This window comes from Gambusia affinis, linkage group LG06, assembly GCF_019740435.1.
Source record: "Gambusia affinis linkage group LG06, SWU_Gaff_1.0, whole genome shotgun sequence".
NCBI classification, from domain to species: domain Eukaryota; kingdom Metazoa; phylum Chordata; class Actinopteri; order Cyprinodontiformes; family Poeciliidae; genus Gambusia; species Gambusia affinis.
This window is the reverse complement of record NC_057873.1, coordinates 11614061-11633595: the sequence shown is the minus strand read 5'-3', so window position 1 is coordinate 11633595 and position 19535 is coordinate 11614061. Positions and strand designations below refer to the sequence as shown.

At 44.5% G+C, this 19535-nt stretch overlaps 2 protein-coding genes and 1 pseudogene across 6 annotated transcripts in view; all 3 read right to left on the bottom strand.

The window, feature by feature from the left end:
* Window positions 1-377: 377 nt before the first annotated feature.
* Window positions 378-8045, bottom strand: LOC122832284 (transmembrane protein 25). Of its 3 annotated transcripts, XM_044118874.1 has the most exons (10): window positions 7787-8045; window positions 6721-6790; window positions 5110-5223; window positions 4194-4538; window positions 3821-4111; window positions 2902-3033; window positions 2758-2791; window positions 1921-2030; window positions 1018-1107; window positions 401-913 (listed from the first exon to the last, which is right to left on the bottom strand). In XM_044118874.1, the coding sequence occupies exons 3-10, from the start codon at window positions 5186-5188 to the stop codon at window positions 840-842; spliced, it is 1155 nt and encodes a 384-aa protein (XP_043974809.1). In that variant the 5' UTR covers window positions 5189-5223; window positions 6721-6790; window positions 7787-8045; the 3' UTR covers window positions 401-839. The 3 variants fall into 3 exon arrangements, with proteins under 3 accessions (XP_043974808.1, XP_043974807.1, XP_043974809.1); XM_044118873.1 differs by lacking the exon at window positions 7787-8045 and having other exon boundaries at window positions 378-913; window positions 5110-5226; window positions 6721-7551; XM_044118872.1 differs by lacking the exon at window positions 7787-8045 and having other exon boundaries at window positions 378-913; window positions 6721-7551.
* A 495-nt stretch (window positions 8046-8540) lies between these two features.
* Window positions 8541-19535, bottom strand: part of sik3 (SIK family kinase 3) — a 47860-nt gene continuing 36865 nt past the window's right edge. For all 3 annotated transcript variants that reach the window (XM_044118869.1, XM_044118871.1, XM_044118870.1), the window contains 3 exons: window positions 18500-18629; window positions 18280-18406; window positions 8541-11606 (listed from right to left, as the gene is read on the bottom strand). In XM_044118869.1, coding sequence (XP_043974804.1) covers window positions 18285-18406; window positions 18500-18629 — 252 coding nt within the window. In that variant the 3' untranslated portion in view covers window positions 8541-11606; window positions 18280-18284. The remainder of the gene's footprint in view (window positions 11607-18279; window positions 18407-18499; window positions 18630-19535) is intronic.
* Window positions 12150-15986, bottom strand: LOC122833059 (annotated as a pseudogene).

Sequence of the window (19535 nt, the reverse complement as noted above, 5' to 3'; positions counted from 1 at the left end):
TGCTCCCACAACATAATTCTGCTTCCTGTTTGTAAAAAAAACCACAGCAACCTGTGACCCAAGAGCTAACACCTGGCACATGCACACACACACCCACGCACACGCACACACGCAATGTGTCTTTAGAAACACACACAGATATACACCCCTTCTCCTCTCCCCACCACACACACAATCATCAATATCATCCTCTCTTGCACCTGTGTTAGAAAAACAAAGCGGATCGTTTCATTTTACCAAAGAAAACTGACACTTTCTGCTAATAGACTGTTAGAAGAATTTACATTCCTCTTACTGTGCACAACCCAGTTACCGTCTTGTACACCACTTCATGGCGCCCCCTGGTGATTACACATTAAAAGCACAGCATGTTCATATTTACTTTGATACAATCTCAATAATACCTTTATTAGACTTTTCCATTTTTATACACAAATATACAGGGCGGGACATGTGGCAAGTCCATAAACAGTTCTATTTAAATCTGCACCATAATATTCAGGCTATATTTGTCCAAATAAACATTCTGGTTTCAGCAGAGAACATTAAATGCATCCCATTAATGCAACAAGAAAGAACATCATGATAAAGTGTTTTACAGCAGCACAGACGCCTGAGTACCTGATTTACTGGATGACAAACATTCACAGGTATGTTTTACAGGTTTGAAGAGTAATCTCAAAAATCTAGTTGGTCTCTGAACTTTATTTCCGACTTGAAGGTGACTGAAAGGTGCTTGACTCGCTGACTGGTGCAGCTCTGGGTTTCTTCCCAAACAGCTGCATTCTTAGATGTAGATATACATGCAACAAACAGTTGAATTTGAACTGAAATGTCCATCAGAGCCAGATTTCCTCGCTGCTTGTGCTGTTCACCTTATAGATGTAGCCCACCATTGGATACCTGGCAAAACCTGGAAGCACCACAGAAAAAAGACAAAACAAAACATAAACAAGCCATGACTACAGGTATAAATAGTTTAAAAAGCAGCAGAGGTTCGGAGGGCATTTTGTTGACCTCTTGCTGCATAGGCTAGAGACAGATCTTCCTCCTCCTCTTCCTCTTTCTTCTCCTCTCCCACACTGTTCTGCTGGGCAGCTTCTCGAGCTAAAAGAAGGGCATGCAGAGAGCGACAGAAAAACAAAAACATGCCTTAGTAGTTTGAAGAAATGATTTCATGTAGAATAGTGACTATACAATGAATGTTGATTCTTTTGCACTGTACTGTGCATTATATTATATTTATAGCTACATATAAAATTCTAACTTTTATCTTTATGTCGTGCTGAACTATGAAATACATGTACATACATTTGAAAGTGGGAAAGCTGTATGGAGTTCTGTCAGTGTTTAAGTGTGTGCTAAAGTGTGCAAGCTGGTTAGTCCACTAGGAGGAAAGTATGTATGTGTGTAAATAACTCAACAAATCGCCACACTTGGCTTCTACTGCCTTGTACATTCATATATAATTTTTTATATTCACTGTACTTTCAGTAATGTAAAATTTAGGTTATCTAAGATTTATCTGTGTGTGATCTAAGTCTGCACAGAATTTCTTGAGCTGAACTAACATGTGTATTACCATGCAAAATTAATCATATCTCCACAAATTTCAATGTATAGTATTGAGACCAACACAAGCTGATATATAATTGCAACACATGTTTTGTTTCCTCTTCAGTAAAAAGTGTTCCCTGAGTTAACACTTTGTGGAACATTTTTCTCTTACAATCAATATCTGTCCCTGCAGTTACACATTATCCCTCAGGAAGAGTCACTCTGAACCTTTTAATATCTATTTAAACCACTCTTCTTTCTCAGGAAGGTGTAACAATACAGACAATAATAACTTATAACTTCTAGCCAAATGTGCCTTTGCAAAATATGTCTGAACATTCTTGCGCTGGAGAAAGCTCTTACCTTTCCTCAGAGTGCTGAGGTCATGGAGCTGCATGTTGGAAGGCAGAGACATGTTCTCTCTGGGAATGTTGGTCTTATCTGCTCTGTCTGTCTTCAGGTTTGCTGATTCACTGCAGGGATAACATGGAGAGGTGTCAAACTTGGATCAAAGGTGTTATTGATCTCTTGGGTGGACGTACTTTTCTTAAGAGCAGAAAAATATGCTTTCATCAGTGTTCCCTTCCATCGAGCTAATGGAGGAAGATATGACATGGCATAAAGGTGAGCCAAAAATATAGAGACATAGACAGTTGCGAAAGGCCAGATGTCCTTAGTGAACACAAGGAGACTGGTGAGGCTGCAGTTACATTTTATTATAAATAATGTTGGGTATGAAGTATACTTATTATAGAACATTATTCAATACACGTCTTTAAGAATTATGTGCAATGTGTGTGAAAAGTGAAATTATGTTGAGACTCTAAAATAATCAAGACAAAATTTTATTAATATAGATTAAACTCTTTTCTAAATGATAAAACATCAAAATTTTCAATTCTAGGTGAAAAAACATTAACTAAAGTCACTAGACTGTCTTTGTGTTGGATTTTATATGCCTGTGCCAATGGAAGTGACTGGAACTGATTTGGATGAGTGAGTAAATACTTTTGGCATCACAGCTGTTTTTATAAAGAAATATTAATTCCTAAAATAGTAGAAAATACAATAGCTCAGAAGAGGTCTGTTTTTGCCAATTCAGTGTATTGCTTATATTAATACATCTAGAACTTTAAAAAGGTAGATGTCAATAAATTATTTCAGTCTCTGCTAACCCAAAAGCCTGTTGTGATTTTTTACCTTTTCTTGGTCATCAGAATCTCCACTGGTTCATCTACAACAAAACACAGAGAAAATGGATGATCACATGCTGCACCTCACTCAAAGGTCCATGCCACAAACATTTTCCTGCTCAAAAAATACACAAGCATACATTATTCTCACCGATAATCTTGCTCTTGTTTTTTTGCATAAGGCAGAGAACAATTAAACTGAGGATGAGGAGGGCCATGAAGGCCATGGCTCCTCCAGTCACGATACCCAGCATGGGAACCTCGACACGAGACTGCAGGAACTCTGGAGGGCAGAGGAGAGGAATTTAAAGGAAAGTTATAGAGAACGCTTTGCAATGCAGCTACTAGCTAACAAAAATAGTTTCACCACAATTAGTGTCAGAAGGGTCTAAAAGAAATAATAAGGAGAGTTTAAGATATCCCAGAATGAAGACATATTTAAATACATTTAGGGAAGCTTAAATGACAACGGATTCCTGAGATGATTTTTCTATGCGATCAGACTGTTACACCTGATTCTGGAACCCTTTTGAAGAGCTCGTATTGTGCTGCCTAAGGGAACGCACACATGTAATCTGAAACCTGGGGTTTTCTACAATTACACTAAGTTAAAGGGTTTTACGAATCGCCAAAAACTGAGCATGGCTAAATGGACTTTATCACTGCAGTATTATTAGAAGAAGATGCTGTGCAGTTTAATTCAGCTGCTTTATCAAGAAATTCAAGGTATATATTATATTTCAAACAATTAGTTATGCCAGACTGGGTCAGAAATTATTATTGAGTTAGTTATTATAGAGTATTTGCCTAAGGTCCCATCTGGGAACTGGAATAGCTGTTTTCATGTTTTTGTATCAATGTATATAAATAATAAAATTTTGAGGCAATTTTTTGTACAGATGAATACATTCGTAGAAAGGATGCACCCCGAATAATCAAATGGTTGGTTATTTATGAAAGAATCACATCCTAAATCACATGCTAGTGGCACAAATGAGAAATTTGTGGCATTAGAAATGCAACAAAAGAAATGGACAAAAGTCTTTCCTTGCATGGAAATAATCACTAACCTGCCAGTGTGAGGTTGCTCTGAGCCATTCCCACACTGTTGGTGGCATTCACCGTTAAGTTCCCTGATAGACTGCTCAGTGTGACCCTCAGCGTGTGGTTGGTCAGCCATGGATAGCTCCGTGAATCCAGGATGAGGAAGTCCGAGGTATTGGCCACCAGCTGGCCCGACTGGTCTACGAAGGTGATGGTGGCAGGAGGATTAGAGCGAACCAAGGCGAACAGGACTAGGGAGAGGCCGGGGTCTGAGGTTTCACTGTAGTGGGCGTTGACCCTGAGGATTTCTGGCTGGACTGGGGCACAGAGGAGAGAAATGGCTTAACAATGTCAACTGAAACAGACTTTTAGTACATGAGATATTTAACCCTGACTCACATTGGACATTGAGAGTGACCGTTGCATTGTAGCTTTGTCCTGTCCTGGGATTTGATGCAACACACACCAGCTCCTTGTCCCACTTTCTGGCCCGCAGAGAGAAAGTACTGTTGTGATTGGTCCCCGGTCTTAAGACCTCAGAATCCTTTTGTGACGTCATCACCAGACGGCCTCGGTTTGGCGACGGCTCCTTCTGCTGTTCTCCGTTGAGGTACCAGGTCAGTAACGGGGGCGTTCGAGGATCCCAGCCGTCTGATTGGCAGTTGAACCTGTGTGTCATGTTCTCCTGAAGTGTCACAGCCGCTTGCTGCCGCCCATCAATTTTAAGAGCGGGTTCAATAGCACCTGAGGTACAACACAACAAAATATTATAGCAGAACCAAATATAGTCAATGGAAATATTAACGCTTTAGACTCCTAAAATGTTAAAGGGTAATTTGGACCTGTGTTAGACAGTAGTAAAAGATATCAATATTGTTTCATTACAGACTCATTATTTTTTAGGAGCTTTTAGTTGGACTATGAACACTTTTCTTTCTGTCTTAAATACTTTATAAATGCCTTGCTGCCTGATTGGCCATTTTATTACAGTAAAGGTATCAGGTAGCTCCAAATTAATATAACTTCAAGAGGTGTGATTCACTTGATTATCAATTAGAACTGCTAATGTCAGAAATTTCTGCTGGAATTGAAAATAAGAGCAGAAACTGTGCAGTCTGGGAGCTAAGTGTGTATTTTTATGGATACCAAAGTGTCAATTTTAGGTATTTTGTACACCTAAAGCTTAGCCCAAACTAGGTCATCAAAATATTAATACAATCATTCTCTTTTTCTGACTATCAGCATTGTGATTTTTAACAGGATTCATTATTTGCTTGTGTGCAGTTTAAAGTGTTTGTGTTGGAGTGTGTGCTACCTGTCCAGGACAAGGCCAGTGTATTGAAGAACACAACAGCGGAGCCTGATGTCCATGTCCTCAGCCACACACTCTCCATCCTGGCCGAACCGCCACACACTCAAATGCATCTACCTGCTTAGACAAGGATTTACATTAGAGTGAGGAAAGCAATTCATATATATCAAATCACAACAGTGCAGGGACAAATGTTACATGAGTTACACTTTGGTATCCAAGCAAAGGGCATTGAGTACTAATGGAAACTGCAATTTTCAGAATTTTATTTGTAATAAATAAATAAATAAATGATAATAACAGAATTCTCAAAGTATGCATTGTTTTAGTTCCAATGCATAAGATGTGGTTATAATTAGGGCTGCAATTAAACATTATTTTAGTATTAAAATATTATGTCAATTAGTCTGACAATGAAACACCTAATCAGTTTAAGAATTGGCTGATTTTGCAGACTTTTTATTAAACAGCTTAAGCATTTTTTACATTGTAAATAGATTAAAACATGCAAATTAAAAATATATACATATTATTTTTTAAATAAAAAAAATAATACTGCATTTCCATGAAACATAGTTATGGAGCGTTCCTTTATTGTACGCTGGATCACTTTCAGCAAAGGATGCATCTACAGCTAAAAAGAAATACTTCTAACATCAACGTGAAAAGCTCAGCCCTTCCTGCTTGACTTACATCAATACTTGATGTACTGCTTGACTTGAATTACATCAATACGGTGTAGGGCTGATCTGTTGATTTTGTTTTAGATCAATCCATTAATAATTGGATAGCAAAAGGTGCTTAGATTCTTTTTGTTTCTTTACAGAATTTGAACCAAGTGAAGCTAAAACTATGTTAGTTGAGAAGTTGTGGATAGAACATATTTACAGGAAGGGAAGTTTACATATATATACAATACTTAATTTCTACTCTGAGTGTGTTGATGATTCAGTAAATAGCCTTGATTAAGAGTCTTCAAGAGCTATTAATGTCTTTGCAGTGTGGTACATATTAAGATGAGGGTTTGGGTTTATAACTGGGCATAAATCTCTAACAGACAAATAGGTTCTGATAGGAAACATGCCTCAAAGAACAAACACACCTTCTGACAATAAGATCACAATGCATTAACGACAACAGCAAAGCCAACACAGGTCTGTCCTCACAATGACATGGCTTTGTTCAATAATTCACTGCCTTTGAAGCTTTGATCTGCAGCGTACTACTACATCACTGCAAAACCAAATATCCTCATGCCAGCTTAGATCAATACACACACACATCTACAGTAAAAGGGGGCAGAGCTAGCGGTCTCCAGAGCTGGCTTGCTGTATGGGGTCATGTGATCTGTAGGAGTAATAGCAGAAACTGAGCTATTAAAGATGCACACATAATCTGCATAATCAATACAGTGATCACCAGGAATAATCCACTAATACGAGTGCAAGACAGGAGCTGACAGCTCTCTGCGCTGTGGGGAATGATGCTTAATGCTTTGAGCTGACAGTCGGGGGCAGAGGAGGGATACACACATCAGTACAGCCACACACACAAATACACTGAGACACAAACAGTCAGGGTGCACACACACACACACAAAAAAAAACAACTCACCTTGTGCAACAAATAGACGTTACTACCTCAGCCGCTGGTACAGATCTTGTCTGGATTCAGCCCACCGGAGCTCCATGTCAGAGAAGAAGGAGAGGAGGCAGAGGGAAATATGGTGATGACAGCAGAGGGATGAGAAGCAGCCCTTCCTGACTCACTTGCTCTCCCATCTGCGTACGCTCATACTATTACACACACACACACATTTGGCTCTCTGCACGATACGGCAACCTCCAGCAGCAGCTTTCCCTGGCTGATGCAGGCAGTTGGGTTGCCGCCTCTCTGAGGTAGAGAGGAGAGAGGGAACTGGGAAACAAAGCACAAGGAAGGAAAACGAGCAAAGGATATACAGAGAGAGGAAGGAAGGGAAGATGTGAGAGAGGGACAACAGCTGGTGTGGAGGAGGAAAGGGAGGTGAAAGAAATAAGCTTCATGCACAGGAGCAGTTTGAAACTGTCAGAAAATATTTGGTGTGGATACTAAGCTGTCAGCTCAGAAGGTTTCCCATAAATCTTGTAATTCATCGCTACATACACCAGCTGGATATTGTGGTAATGCCATGATGGGCACTTATACAGAACATGATTCACCTGGTCTGAGCTCAGCTAATTCAGACTGAAAAGCCTCTGCAGTGCAGCTGTACAGACCAGAGCAGCAGCATGCAGAGCAACGCTACACAAGCAAAAAGTTTAAAGGAAAAACCATTCAAAACTATTCAATGGAGACTGTTTTCACACATTTTGTCAAGATGCAAACAAAAGTTTAATGTGATTTAATGTGACAGAGCTGCAAAGTATGGTGCTTAATTACACATCCAAGTTTAAATACCTCCAGAAGTTGCAGAGAAAGAGACCCCACTTGTGCCTAATATAATCTGTTAAAATTCAGATGTTTTGCAAAGAATGCCAGAGACCAATAGAAAAAAAAAAAACAGCATCAAAAAGACCAAGAAACCCAGCAGGTCAGGGAAAAAGTTGTGGAGAAGTTCAAAGAAGAGCTAGGTGAAAACCCCAAGCTTTGGTTCAGTGCATCATCTGAATGAAAAGACTTTAAAGGGCTGCAAACTTACCAAAACGTGACGACCATCTAGAATGACAAAAGGAGGTAAAAGGACCTTGTTAACTCTGGAGGAGATGCAGAAATCCACATTTTGGATGAAAGAATCTGCCAACAGAACAAATATGAATTGCAAATCTGGCTTTTATAAAAGACTGGTAAAAGAAAAGCCTTAAGAAGTCTAATTTAAAACTGGCCACAAACCATGCTGGGGACAAAAACCACATGAAAGACACTGATCTGGTCAAACGAGAGCAAAATGTAACCGTCAAGCCAAATATATTGATCAATGTTCCAATTTTTATAAATCAAAAGCAACTCTAGGCAGGTGGGTTTTTCGCCTTGATTTAAAGGAACTCAGTATTTCGGCTGTGTCGCAGTTTTATGAAAGTTTGTTCCAGACTAGTGGATCATAAGAACTGAATACTGCCTTTCCATGTTTGGTTCTGGGGATGCAGAACAGACTAAAACCTGAGTGATCTGGAAGGTTGATACAACAGATCCTTAATATATTTTGGTGCAAGGCTGTTTAGTAGGAGGAAGAGAACTATTGTTGAAGGAAAGCCATGGGAAGTCCTGTCTGCCTGTCTGTTTTAGTTATTTATGTACAAAAATTAATCTCAGTTTGGTTGCTTGGATACATGTGGTCTTAACGCAGTTAATGTAATATTGGACACTTAGGGACTGACCGGCTAAACACTATATTTTTATAAACTGCAAAAGATGAGACTGTAAGCCAGATTAAAAAAATACCCCACACACATAAACACTTTTAAATTATTTATTTATATATATTTATTTATTCATCTCAGTTTGGTTGATATTCTTTTGAACCATTGTTGTTGCACTTTAGTATTTTTGTACCCAACAGAAATGAACAGGAACAAAAACAGGGGGGAAAAAAAAATCATAAAATGAACTGATAGAAAAACAAATGAATCTAAGGAAAAGGGGAGGAGCAGAGAGTCGACTTGCAGGGATGGAGAGAAAGGACGACAGTCGGCGTCGACAGAGTTAAAAAAAAGAGGAGGTGGAGAGAACAATGGTCAGTCTGATCAGGCTGAATGTGTCTATGCGAGGCAGCTTGCTTCATAACTCTGCAGTCTTTTAAATTCCCATAAGTGGTCCCTTCTGCCATGCATCTGCTCCCACCTCCACACACACACACGCACGCGCGCACGCACACACACACACACACACCCAGGTCAGTCACAACATTACATCAGATGTGAAGTTCCTGGTTGGATTCTTTTGCTGCCATGCTTTCAGAACCATGCTCCAGTATTCATATAAAACGCTCCTTTCTCTTCCAGACCTCCTTTGGCTTGGTGTAAACAGAGAGGAAGAAAAAGAACGAGGACAGATATGAAAGAGAAACAGAGCTGAAGTGAACACTGAATCTGTAATGGCAGAGCTCCTATGAGATGAGAGCCCTCCCTTAGTTTTAGAGGACAAACCAATCACAATGGGTCTGTTTGGGCGAGCTTTGGTTAAAAACAAGCCGATTGGACAGAAGCAGCTCTCTCAGGCGTTTATAGCATACAGTATGTCAACCGTGCAGCCAGTTACTAGGATATCTGACCTGTACAAACATGAGTGGAGATTTGCTTTCTCTAAAGCAGTCTTTTTGATGGTCAAACTTTGTTTCTATGTTAAATATATTGGGAGGACAGAGTGAGAGAACAAAAAATAAAGGATAACGGTGAAGGTTTCATTCATTGATGATGGTCCCCAATGTGCTGCAGCTTGAATTTGACCGAACTTCAGAGTCATGTCTGAATACAATCTTGGATTTACTGTAGAAGACTTCAGATGACTCCTGAAATGATATCCTTTCACAGTTCGCTGGCGTCCCCCAACGACAGGAACCTTTAATGGTTCACGAGACGCAGCTCTCACCTCCCGTCCTCGCTTCTGGTTCAGGGTTGAACAAACCGGTGCAGGAACCAAGTAACATGAATAAAAGGGAAAATAAAATATACAGACGGGTAACTGAAGCTGTAGTTTTCCTCCGTGGTTGTAGCAAAGTTAGCTCAGAAAGAAGGGCCGAGTCCATAGGGCGCCATCTTGTCAGAAGTCAGTGTAGTTGAGGACGGTGGGAGGATCACAGCAGGAAGGGGTGGTTGGGAGAATTGGGTTTATCTGTCTCCAGGCTTGGGATGTTTAGGATGATATGTCAGCTATTTTACAAGTTATTCCCTTGTTTATTTGTCTTTTTTATTTTAAAAGTCTCTGTAGCACCCAAACCAACCCAGACAAAGCCCCAAGCCTGACCCTGTATAGCCCGCCACGACGACCCCGGTAACAGAAAACAGGCCCATCATCAACTAGAATGACAGTCACAACAACATCGATTGAAATGATACCTTAAAAAGCAACGCAAAATAATTGCTCTTCTCTTATTCAAGTGTCTCAATATAATAATATTAAAATAATAACAATCGTTTTTACGACAGAAAGAGCAGAGCCCTCTTCTCTGTCCTCTTTTGGCTAGAAATCTCAAGATTCATAAAGCAAAGAAAATAAAAAATAAAAACAGAAAGGAAAACGTATTAAAAGACTCCAAAAATACAAACAATAAACAATAGCAATAAAAATGAAAAATAAAAGCTTCCCCAACGACATCAAAAAACAAAATAAAATGGAAAGAAAATATGATTTGATACAGAAACTGTAATAGCGTTCTATACATGGCATCACTGTACAAGGAAAGGAGGAAATGTCTGGTAAAACTACCCACAATGCAATACAATGGTCACTGACGTGGTGGGAGAGGCGGATGAGAACATAGAGGTGGGGGGGGGGCATTAGAGATGGAGAAGGTAGGGAAAAGGAGAGGGATGAGGTGATAAAAAGGAGGTGAAACATGAAGGAGAGGACAGGAAGCCCAGAGGGACAGCATGAACCAAAAGTGCAGAATTAAGTCAAAGAACTTTGTTGTCCTCCTCACAACACATAACTATTCTCCTTTAATAATAATAATTCATATAATAAACATCTTTTACAGAAAAAACATGAGAGTAACCATATTGACCATAATGCCTACATTAACTGTAAAATGAGTCTTAAAATAATAATTAAAAAAAATAAAAACAGAATGCCTGAAAAGAAAGAACAGAGCTGGTTTGTCCTGTGCGATGTCGAAGCGCTCCGCCGCTGGATGAAGCGGTTTTTGGTGCCCATTCAGACCCCGGCCTAAAACCTGAAAGGGGCCTTCGTTGCTAAGGTTTCAGCCCCGACGGTCCTCGCCCCGTTGCCTTTGCCTCGCTCATACACACGCAAACACACACACTCACTCCGAATGGGAATACTTTGGGTTTGTGGCAGCAGTGTGTGTGTGTGTTTGATTGTGTCGCTGCGTAAATGCACTGGCCAGTCAGGCACGTAATGAATGTATGCCGTTAAAGTTGCCGGGGATGGGGGTGGGGGGGTGAAGGAAGAACGGAGGTTTCGGTCAGAGCTGCAAGTGGGCTTGAAGCGGGCCGGTTCGCCAATCGGAGGAGGTGAGCTCGGCGAGTCAAAGGGGAGGGGACTGGGGGGAGTGGAGAGCGAGACCTCCAGCTACCCAAGATGAGAGGTGAGAAAAGGAGGCGACCTGCAACAGAACAGTGCTGGATGTCTGTGTAAAAAATGCTGGCACTTTGACCTTTGAACCCCAAGGACCCCACCTTTGGCCCAACCCACCCACTCCCTCCCTCCGAAGGGACAGATGGAAACAGACAGATGGACACAGAGCGCCCCCTGCTTGGACAGACAGCGGTGGTTTGGCGTGATGCTGCTCAACTCAAGTCAACAACTCAGGGTGGCTGATATGGACGACGTGCACAGCGCTCCTACGGGAAGACAGAGGGACAAAAGACAGAAGCTTTCATTGAAAATTCCTCCTTAAATTGGAAGAAACATGTGCAGCAGAAATCATGGGAGTTTTGACAGGAATAATAAAGAGTTGCACTGATTGTTCACTCCAGCTCCAAAACTCTGTTTTTACATTATAATCAAACTCCTGTGGTGTGTTTTATTTGGATGTTCAATAAAAGGCAGGAAAAAGAAAAGTTTGTATCCCTGATAAAAACTGATGTATTCATTTTCAGCCCTGTTTACTAAAATACCCATAGATTCCATGCCTCTAGAAATATGTCTAATAGCGAAAGTTACTACCGTAACTACGGTTCTATGAATCCCGGATGACCGCCAGAGGCGGTGCTTCAAGCACTGAATGATCATTCTTGCGCATGCGCAGGTCGAGTACTAATGACAACAAAGTCACCTGTGACCTGCCGGGGACCCATGTGACTCTATATAGTCACGTGGCACCCGGCAATCAATCCCTCAATCTTCTCGCGAGAAGCAGAGATTCCGAGGGACCCAGCACTCTGGCGGTCATCCGGGATTCATAGAACCGTAGTTACGGTAGTAACTTTCGTTCTATTTCATCCCTACTGACCGCCAGAGGCGGTGCTTCAAGCACTGGATGACTCATATCAACAAGGTCACGAGGAATCAGCAACATTCAAGGGAAACGACTACACCACCCACACTAATGTGATGTAGAGGCATGCTGCTCCAGGATGCCTTGAAGCGGATGGGGTGCAGCCACATTCACCCTGTAGAACCAAGTAAAGGTACTAGGTGATTTTCAGGAGGCCGCACGGCATATAACATCCAACGGCACCACAGTCATGGCAGTAAATGATGTCGACATGCCCCTTGTAGAGTGGCACTTCACTCCCGCCGGCAGAGGCCGGTCCTGCAAGGCATAAGCCTTGGAGATCAATCCACAACCCAGTGTGCAAGTCGCTGCTTAGAAAGTGCCTGAACTTTCCGTGAGCCAGCGTAGCAAACAAAAAGGCTATTTGTCTTTTGGAAGGATGCCGTGGCATTGACATATGCCTCAAGGGCACGAACAGGCCACAGTGGTTCAGAGGGGCTACCGGTGTCAAACCGGGCAAGATGGAGCGGCTGGGTACTGCGTGCCGCCAGTGACACCTTAGGAATAATGCAACGTCAGACCACAGTGTAACGCCTGAGCCACCAGTCTTCCACCGGCAGTAGGGCTCAGCTGTCGAGAGAGCCTGTAATTCCTCCATACGTTTTGCAGAAACCATAGCCAAAAGGAACGCTGTCTGCAGTGAGAGCCACTTGAGGTCTGCTGATGCCAGGGGCTCAATTGGGAGGGACCGAAGAGCCTCAAGCACAAGAGAAAGGTCCCACGCCGGTGCCACAGGGCGGTTGGGTGGTCGCAAACGCCGAGCACCCCTTAAAAACAGCACAACGTCCTTGTCTCTGCCCACAGAACAACCATTCAGTCCGACATGCCAACAGGAAATGGCAGCCACACACACCTTCAAGGTAGACGGAGACCGTCCTTGATCCAGTAACGCCTGCAGGAAGGTCAGTATGTCAGAAACTGAACACTGCACCGGGTCCCGCCCTCTATTACGGCACCAGGTCGCAAAGACCGTCCACTTGCTAGCATAGACAGCTCGCATAGACGGCGCCCATGCATTAGCCATTGTATGCATTATGGACCCAGTGTATCTTGAGAAAGTGGACCCCGGCCTTGCAGGGGCCAAATCCAGAGCTGGAGCCGGTCCAGTTTGGGGTGCAAACTCTGATCCCCATCTGGGAAAGAAGATCACTCCTGGAGGGGAGACGCATCGGCGAGCCGGAGCGGAGCTCGCACAGTAGAGGAAACCAAGTCCTCGCTGGCCAGTAGGGGGCCACCAGCAGAACCCTGTGCCCCTCCTGACGCACCCTGAGGAGAGTCTGAAAAAGTAGGCTGAATGGTGGAAAGGCATAAAGGAGGGTCCCAGTCGTGGTGCCAGAGCATCGTGGCCCAGAGGGCTGCTGTTGTACAATGAGAACCAAAGGGGACAGTGAAACGCGTCCCTTGAGGCAAAGAGGTCCGCCCTGCCAAAGACCTTCCAGATGCACTCCACTACCTTTCGGTGAAGCTTCCACTCCCCTGGAAGCAGCTTCTGACGGGATAGAAAATCTGCTGGCATGTTCTCCGGCCCTGGGATGTAGGCTACTCTGAGGCTGGTTATGTATGGAGCTGCCCAGGTCAGAAGCCGTTGAGTCAAGCACGACAGTTTCCATGACCTGGTTCCCCCCTGGTGGTTGATGTGGAAAACCACAGTGGTGTTGACTGACATCACCAGCACATGCTTCCCCTGCAAGCCTGGAAGAAAGCTCTGAAGAGCCAGAAGTACAGCCCGTAACTCTAAGACATTGATGTGTTCCCTGCTCTGCCGCTGGGGTGACAGGCAAGCAGTCATTGAGATGGAATCCATGGCAATGCCCAGGAAGACAGTCTCCTGTGAGGGAGTCATACTGCTTTTCTCCATGTTCACCTGCAAGCCCAAGCATCCCACATGATGGAGCACTAACAGAGTATCTCGAACCGCCTGGTCCCGTGTCGCGGCACAAATGAGCCAGTCGGCCATATATGGGAGGATCCTTAATCCCTGTGCCTGCAGAGGAGAGAGGGTCGCTGCAACACATCGGGTGAACACCCTGGGAGACAGTGAAAGTCCGAACGGGAGGACCCTGAACTGGAAATGCCTCCCCTGAAAAGCAAAACGCAGAAACCGCCAATGGGGCGGAGCGATTGGAACGTGAAAATAAGCATCCCTGAGATCTATGGAAGTGAACCAATCGCCCGGGGAAATCACCTGCAACACTTCCTTGTGGTCAGCATATGAAAAGGCATGGCCTTCAAGTACACATTCAAGTACACTCCGAGGTCCAAGACTGGACGCAGGCTCACGGTCTTCTTCAGAACAAGAAAATACATGGAATAAAAGCCCCCTGGATCCAGCAGGGGGTCCACAGGCACTATAGCACCCTTGGCCAGCAAGGTGAGGGTTTCTTGGTTCAGTGCCTGTGCCTTCACCGGGTCGCGGATCACAGTCATCCTGACCCGGCCGGGGATAGGTGGCCGGCGGCGGAACTGAAGACGGTACCCCACAAGTCCGGGGTGTGGGCAGCCCAGAAGCTGAGCTGCCCCAGAGTAAAATAACCGACTGCCGGCAATTAAGGCATCATCCACGGGCCCCCCGGCCCTTTGAAGGCCTGGGAGGATGCCGGCCAGACTGAGCGGCTCGAAAGGGATGAAAGGATTTTGTCCCAGCTCGGTCTGGAGCTCTGTTTCTCTGAGCTGGAGCAGGTCCCTGGACCAATCTCTGACCTGGTACCAGACCCTGGGGCTTAGTGGAAGAAGGAGAAGGCCCTGAGGACCTCCGTGAAGGACCCGCAGCTGCCCAGGTGCTGACTGGCTGGCGATCACACCTGTGAAGCCCTGCCAGCTGTTGCCTTGTTCCACAGGCCTGAGCTGTACGGTCCAAGGCGTCCAGTGCCGCAGAACCAAAAAGATCCCCCAGATGCACAGGCAGGGCCCGGAGGGTCCTCCTACAAGGCTCAGTAAGTGGTGACTGCGCCAACCAGACCTGGCGGCGAGCGTGAACCTGTGTGGAGAGTGTGCGTCCAAGTTCCCTCGTCATAAGAGCAAAGGCCTGCAGAGATGCATCAACCAGGCCTTGCGTGGCATGGTCCAGTGGAACAGATTCCAAGGAGGAAGACAGGGCCAGCATAAGATGGGAGAGAGAGTTCCCAATCCGGCCCATGCGGGCCCCAGAGTCATAGGCCTTGCAGAGAAGGTCGTCGGTAATACAGCACGGAGGACGCAGACAACGGGCATTGGGCTGCAAAGCCTCATCAGGTGGGATAATAAGAGAGGCAATGCCCGGTTCCACCACTGGCATCTGCCCCAAGCCAACCCTGGGTGCCTTCTGCATAGCTGCCAGGACCCTGCCATCCGTTGTCAGACGTGAAAGCGCCTTGGTGTCTGACCAGCAAGCACGTAGTTCCCGCACATACTCCGCCGAGGGAGTTACCACAAAGGCAGTCTCTGATCTACTGCGCTTAAAGAAGGCGCTGGAAGCCGTAGGCTGGGCCTGAGGAACACTAATCTGTAAACGAGCAAGAGCCGTTCGAATAGCGGATGTCACAGACTCCCCCGTATCCTCCTGGGAGGCAATGGAGTCCGACCCAGAGGCCCCGGAGCCCAGCTCCGGAAGATCCTCACAGAAATGGGTGCCAGAGGCCGCCACAGAAACAGCATCGTCGTCATTGACTGACATTTCATCCTGCTCGGGAGGGAGAGCCGCGCCGCGATCCCCAGCAGTCTGAAAGGACTGGAGGAGGGCTTTCATTTGGGCCGTCTCAGTAGTGAGATGATCCGCTCTCGTGGACAGCCTCCCTGTATCGGTCTGTCTGGCTCGCTTTGCCGGTACCAAAGGTGCAGCCACAGTACATCGTTTGCACATCGCTTTCCCCATCGGCAAGCAGCGCCGCCCAGTCGGTAGGCTGCTCCAGAGCAGCCAACCTATCCAGTCTGACTGACCGGGGCATGACGCAATAGTTGGGGCAAGCGTTATCCGACAGTGCCTCCCGGAGATGTTCCACACCGAGGCAGGAGGGACACAAGTCATGCCCGTCGTCGGGCTGAAGTGGAACCAGACAGGTCGAGCAGCATAAATTATCCAGCAACATACTGCTGAAAGGCGTGATTAGCCCGCCAGCAACAAGAAGTCAAAACGAGCAGAAAACGCTACTGGTGACTCCGTTGTAGGAAAACCCCCGTAGAGGTTCCAAACTCAGCGTGAGCAGAAACGCCACTGGTGAGTCAGATAAATAACAGCAAAGTAAAATGGACTCAGCACGAGCAGAAAACGCTACTGGTGAGTGTAGATAAACAAACTGTAGAAGAACTCAACGCGAGCAGAAACGCTGGTGAGTTCAGGCAAACAAACTATAGAACTCAACGCGAGCAGAAACGCTACTGGTGAGTTTAGGTAAACAACTCAACGCGAGCAGAAACGCTACTGGTGAGTGTAGGCAAACAAACAAACTGTAGAACTCAACGCGAGCAGAAACGCTACTGGTGAGTTCAGGCAAACAAACTATAGAAGAACCCAACGCGAGCAGAAACGCTGCTGGTGAGTTTAGGTAAACAACTCAACGCGAGCAGAGACGCTACGGGTGAGTTTAGGTAAACAACTCAACCGAGCAGAAACGCTACTGGTGAGTTCAGGCAAACAAACTATAGAACTCAACGCGAGCAGAAACGCTACTGGTGAGTTTAGGTAAACAACTCAACGCGAGCAGAAACGCTACTGGTGAGTGTAGGCAAACAAACAAACTGTAGAACTCAACGCGAGCAGAAACGCTACTGGTGAGTTCAGGCAAACAAACTATAGAAGAACCCAACGCGAGCAGAAACGCTGCTGGTGAGTTTAGGTAAACAACTCAACGCGAGCAGAGACGCTACGGGTGAGTTTAGGCAAACAAACTGTAGAACTCAACGCGAGCAGAAACGCTACGGGTGAGTTTAGAGAAACCAACTGAAAACGAACTCAGCGCGAGCAGAAACGCTACCGTGAGTCAAAAGAGCCACAAAAATTAACGTGGCAATTCAAAGCGAACAGTAAGCTATTGCCGAGAAAAGAAGAAAAACTTGCGGCCACCGCAGATCAGGTAAGGTGAAAGCAGCTTGTGCAGCCCCTGGAGGGCGAGACTTACCCGCAGCTCCGACCAAAGCCGGTCACGGGGCTACCAGCAACAAGCAGCTAGGAAAATAGTGGTACACACAGAAGCAACCAGCTTCACACGACCACACACCTGTACTCAACACACCTGCGCGCGAGAAGAACAAAAGGGATTGATTGCCGGGTGCCACGTGACTATATAGAGTCACATGGGTCCCCGGCAGGTCACAGGTGACTTTGTTGTCATTAGTACTCGACCTGCGCATGCGCAAGAATGATCATTCAGTGCTTGAAGCACCGCCTCTGGCGGTCAGTAGGGATGAAATAGAACCATATATAATCTCAATATGTAACCTGTATGACAAATTGAAAGTTGTTAGAAATAAATTTTGCTATGTTCAAGGTCATCTAAGGAGCAGAACCAACTATGGAAGAAGGTTCTCTGGTCAAATGAGAGACAAGTTAAACTTTTGTCCCTGTCGCCATGGTAAAACACATAGGTGACATCATCATACTGTGGAGAGGCCTTTCTTCTGCAGTGACAGGGAAGCTGGACAGAGTCGTAAAAAAAATGCTGTGAAAGACTTGAGGCTAACACTGCACTGAACTACACACAACTGACTGGTTGTAGCTGCAGCAAAAGATGTTTTTTCAGAAAATTGACTTGTTAAGGATCAAGACAACTTAGATTGATTTGAAAAGCTTGTCGGTTTTCTTTTAACTTCACAATTGTCTGCTACATTAGTGTGACCACACCAATGTGACAAAAACTGAAACATGTAAAGGGTTTGAATCAGGGAAAACAAAAAATAACAAAGGCTAGAGCAGCCAGGGACCAGGGTGTAAAATAGGATTCTTGTTCAAAATGCTGGAAGCTTTTGGTGGCAATTTCATTTTGAAAGGTTCAACAACAGCACAAGTCACAAATATTTTTTTTTCTATTACTTTGTACACATACCTGTGCTAGACGCCAGCCTGCTCCATGCTGTACTGCAGATCTGGGGGTTTGTAGCTGAGGAGCATGTCACTGGTGCAGGACGACGGGTAACAGGCTGCAGCATGGAGCTCCCCTTCTACATCGCAAACTGAGAGGGGAAAAAAAACAGCTAATTTACTGGATTTGTCAAAAAAAAATTGAACATCTGCACAACGCTGGAGGTGTTTGCACCTCTACCGACCTGACTCCTCTCGCTGGTGAAGCTGCTGGCTTCCAGTCAGAGACGTCTGGCTGAGAATGTCGGACATGCGAGCCGAGCTGAGCGCCTTTCCTGCCAAGAGGCTCATACCAGACATGGGATCTGCCTGATCCTGAGCAGAAAGAGGGAATGACAGATATAGTAGCAGAAAGATAATTTAATATGTTTTTCTTAAATAGATAAGACAAAAATAATCCATCACGGTTGATGTGGAAAACTAGGAAGGCTAAGGATTTGCTTCCATTGGATTTAATAAGAAAGAAGGTGGCAAACAGATGAGAAACAAAAATGACGTAAAGGTGATTCTGTGGGCTATTAGCAGAAAATACAGTTAGAGAGTCAAAACGGTGGCAACTTTCTTAGCGAGCAAAGAAGTTCTGATTATGCTCCACTCTTTTCACTAATTATACATAGAAAGTCTGATTCAATTTGCATATTTCATTTCTTCCTCCCGGCCAGTCTTCAGGAAAGTTGGCTCGCTGAGAGATTTACAAAGAAGACGAGCTGCAAACAGCCGGACGTGCACCACAGCACTTCTAACGAACCACACACAGAGGGAGACTGTTCCTGCCAACATATTTACATGACATCACTCGCGAATCATGAATCCCTTTGCTAATTCTTTCAGCTTAAGTGAGAAAATAATATGTATGCAGCACTAATTAAATTATGATCTGCTAAGAAACAGATCTTATCCAAAAAACAAACAAAAAAACCCATCATTATTTGACCCTCCTAAAACAAGATTAAAAACAATTTGCTCTCCGGAGCTGCAGATATGGAGAAATTTGCTGGTGAATATTTAAGTCAAATAAATCCCTCTTTTACTGCAGTAGCATAATCTCATACTGAAAATCTAAGAGCGAGTTTACTATTAATTTAAGTGCATTTTGGGAAATAATGTTGCCAAGAATTGTGCCATCTCTTCAAAAAAAAGGTAAGAGGAGAATTTCTCTTATTGAAATGTCACTTTTTTTAAGTTATTGCACGGTAGCTACAGGCCTGTTTCTCTTCCACA

Bases quoted from the DNA above. Each gene is read 5' to 3' on its own strand.
- LOC122832284 (XM_044118874.1), bottom strand. From the start codon at position 5,188: ATGGAGAGTGTGTGGCTGAGGACATGGACATCAGGCTCCGCTGTTGTG. The intron at 1,108-1,920 runs GTAAGAGCTTTC...CCCTTCTTTTAG, and splicing joins CCTCAGCACTCTGAGGAAAG to CTCGAGAAGCTGCCCAGCAG. The intron at 914-1,017 runs GTCAACAAAATG...TGGTGCTTCCAG, and splicing joins TCTAGCCTATGCAGCAAGAG to GTTTTGCCAGGTATCCAATG.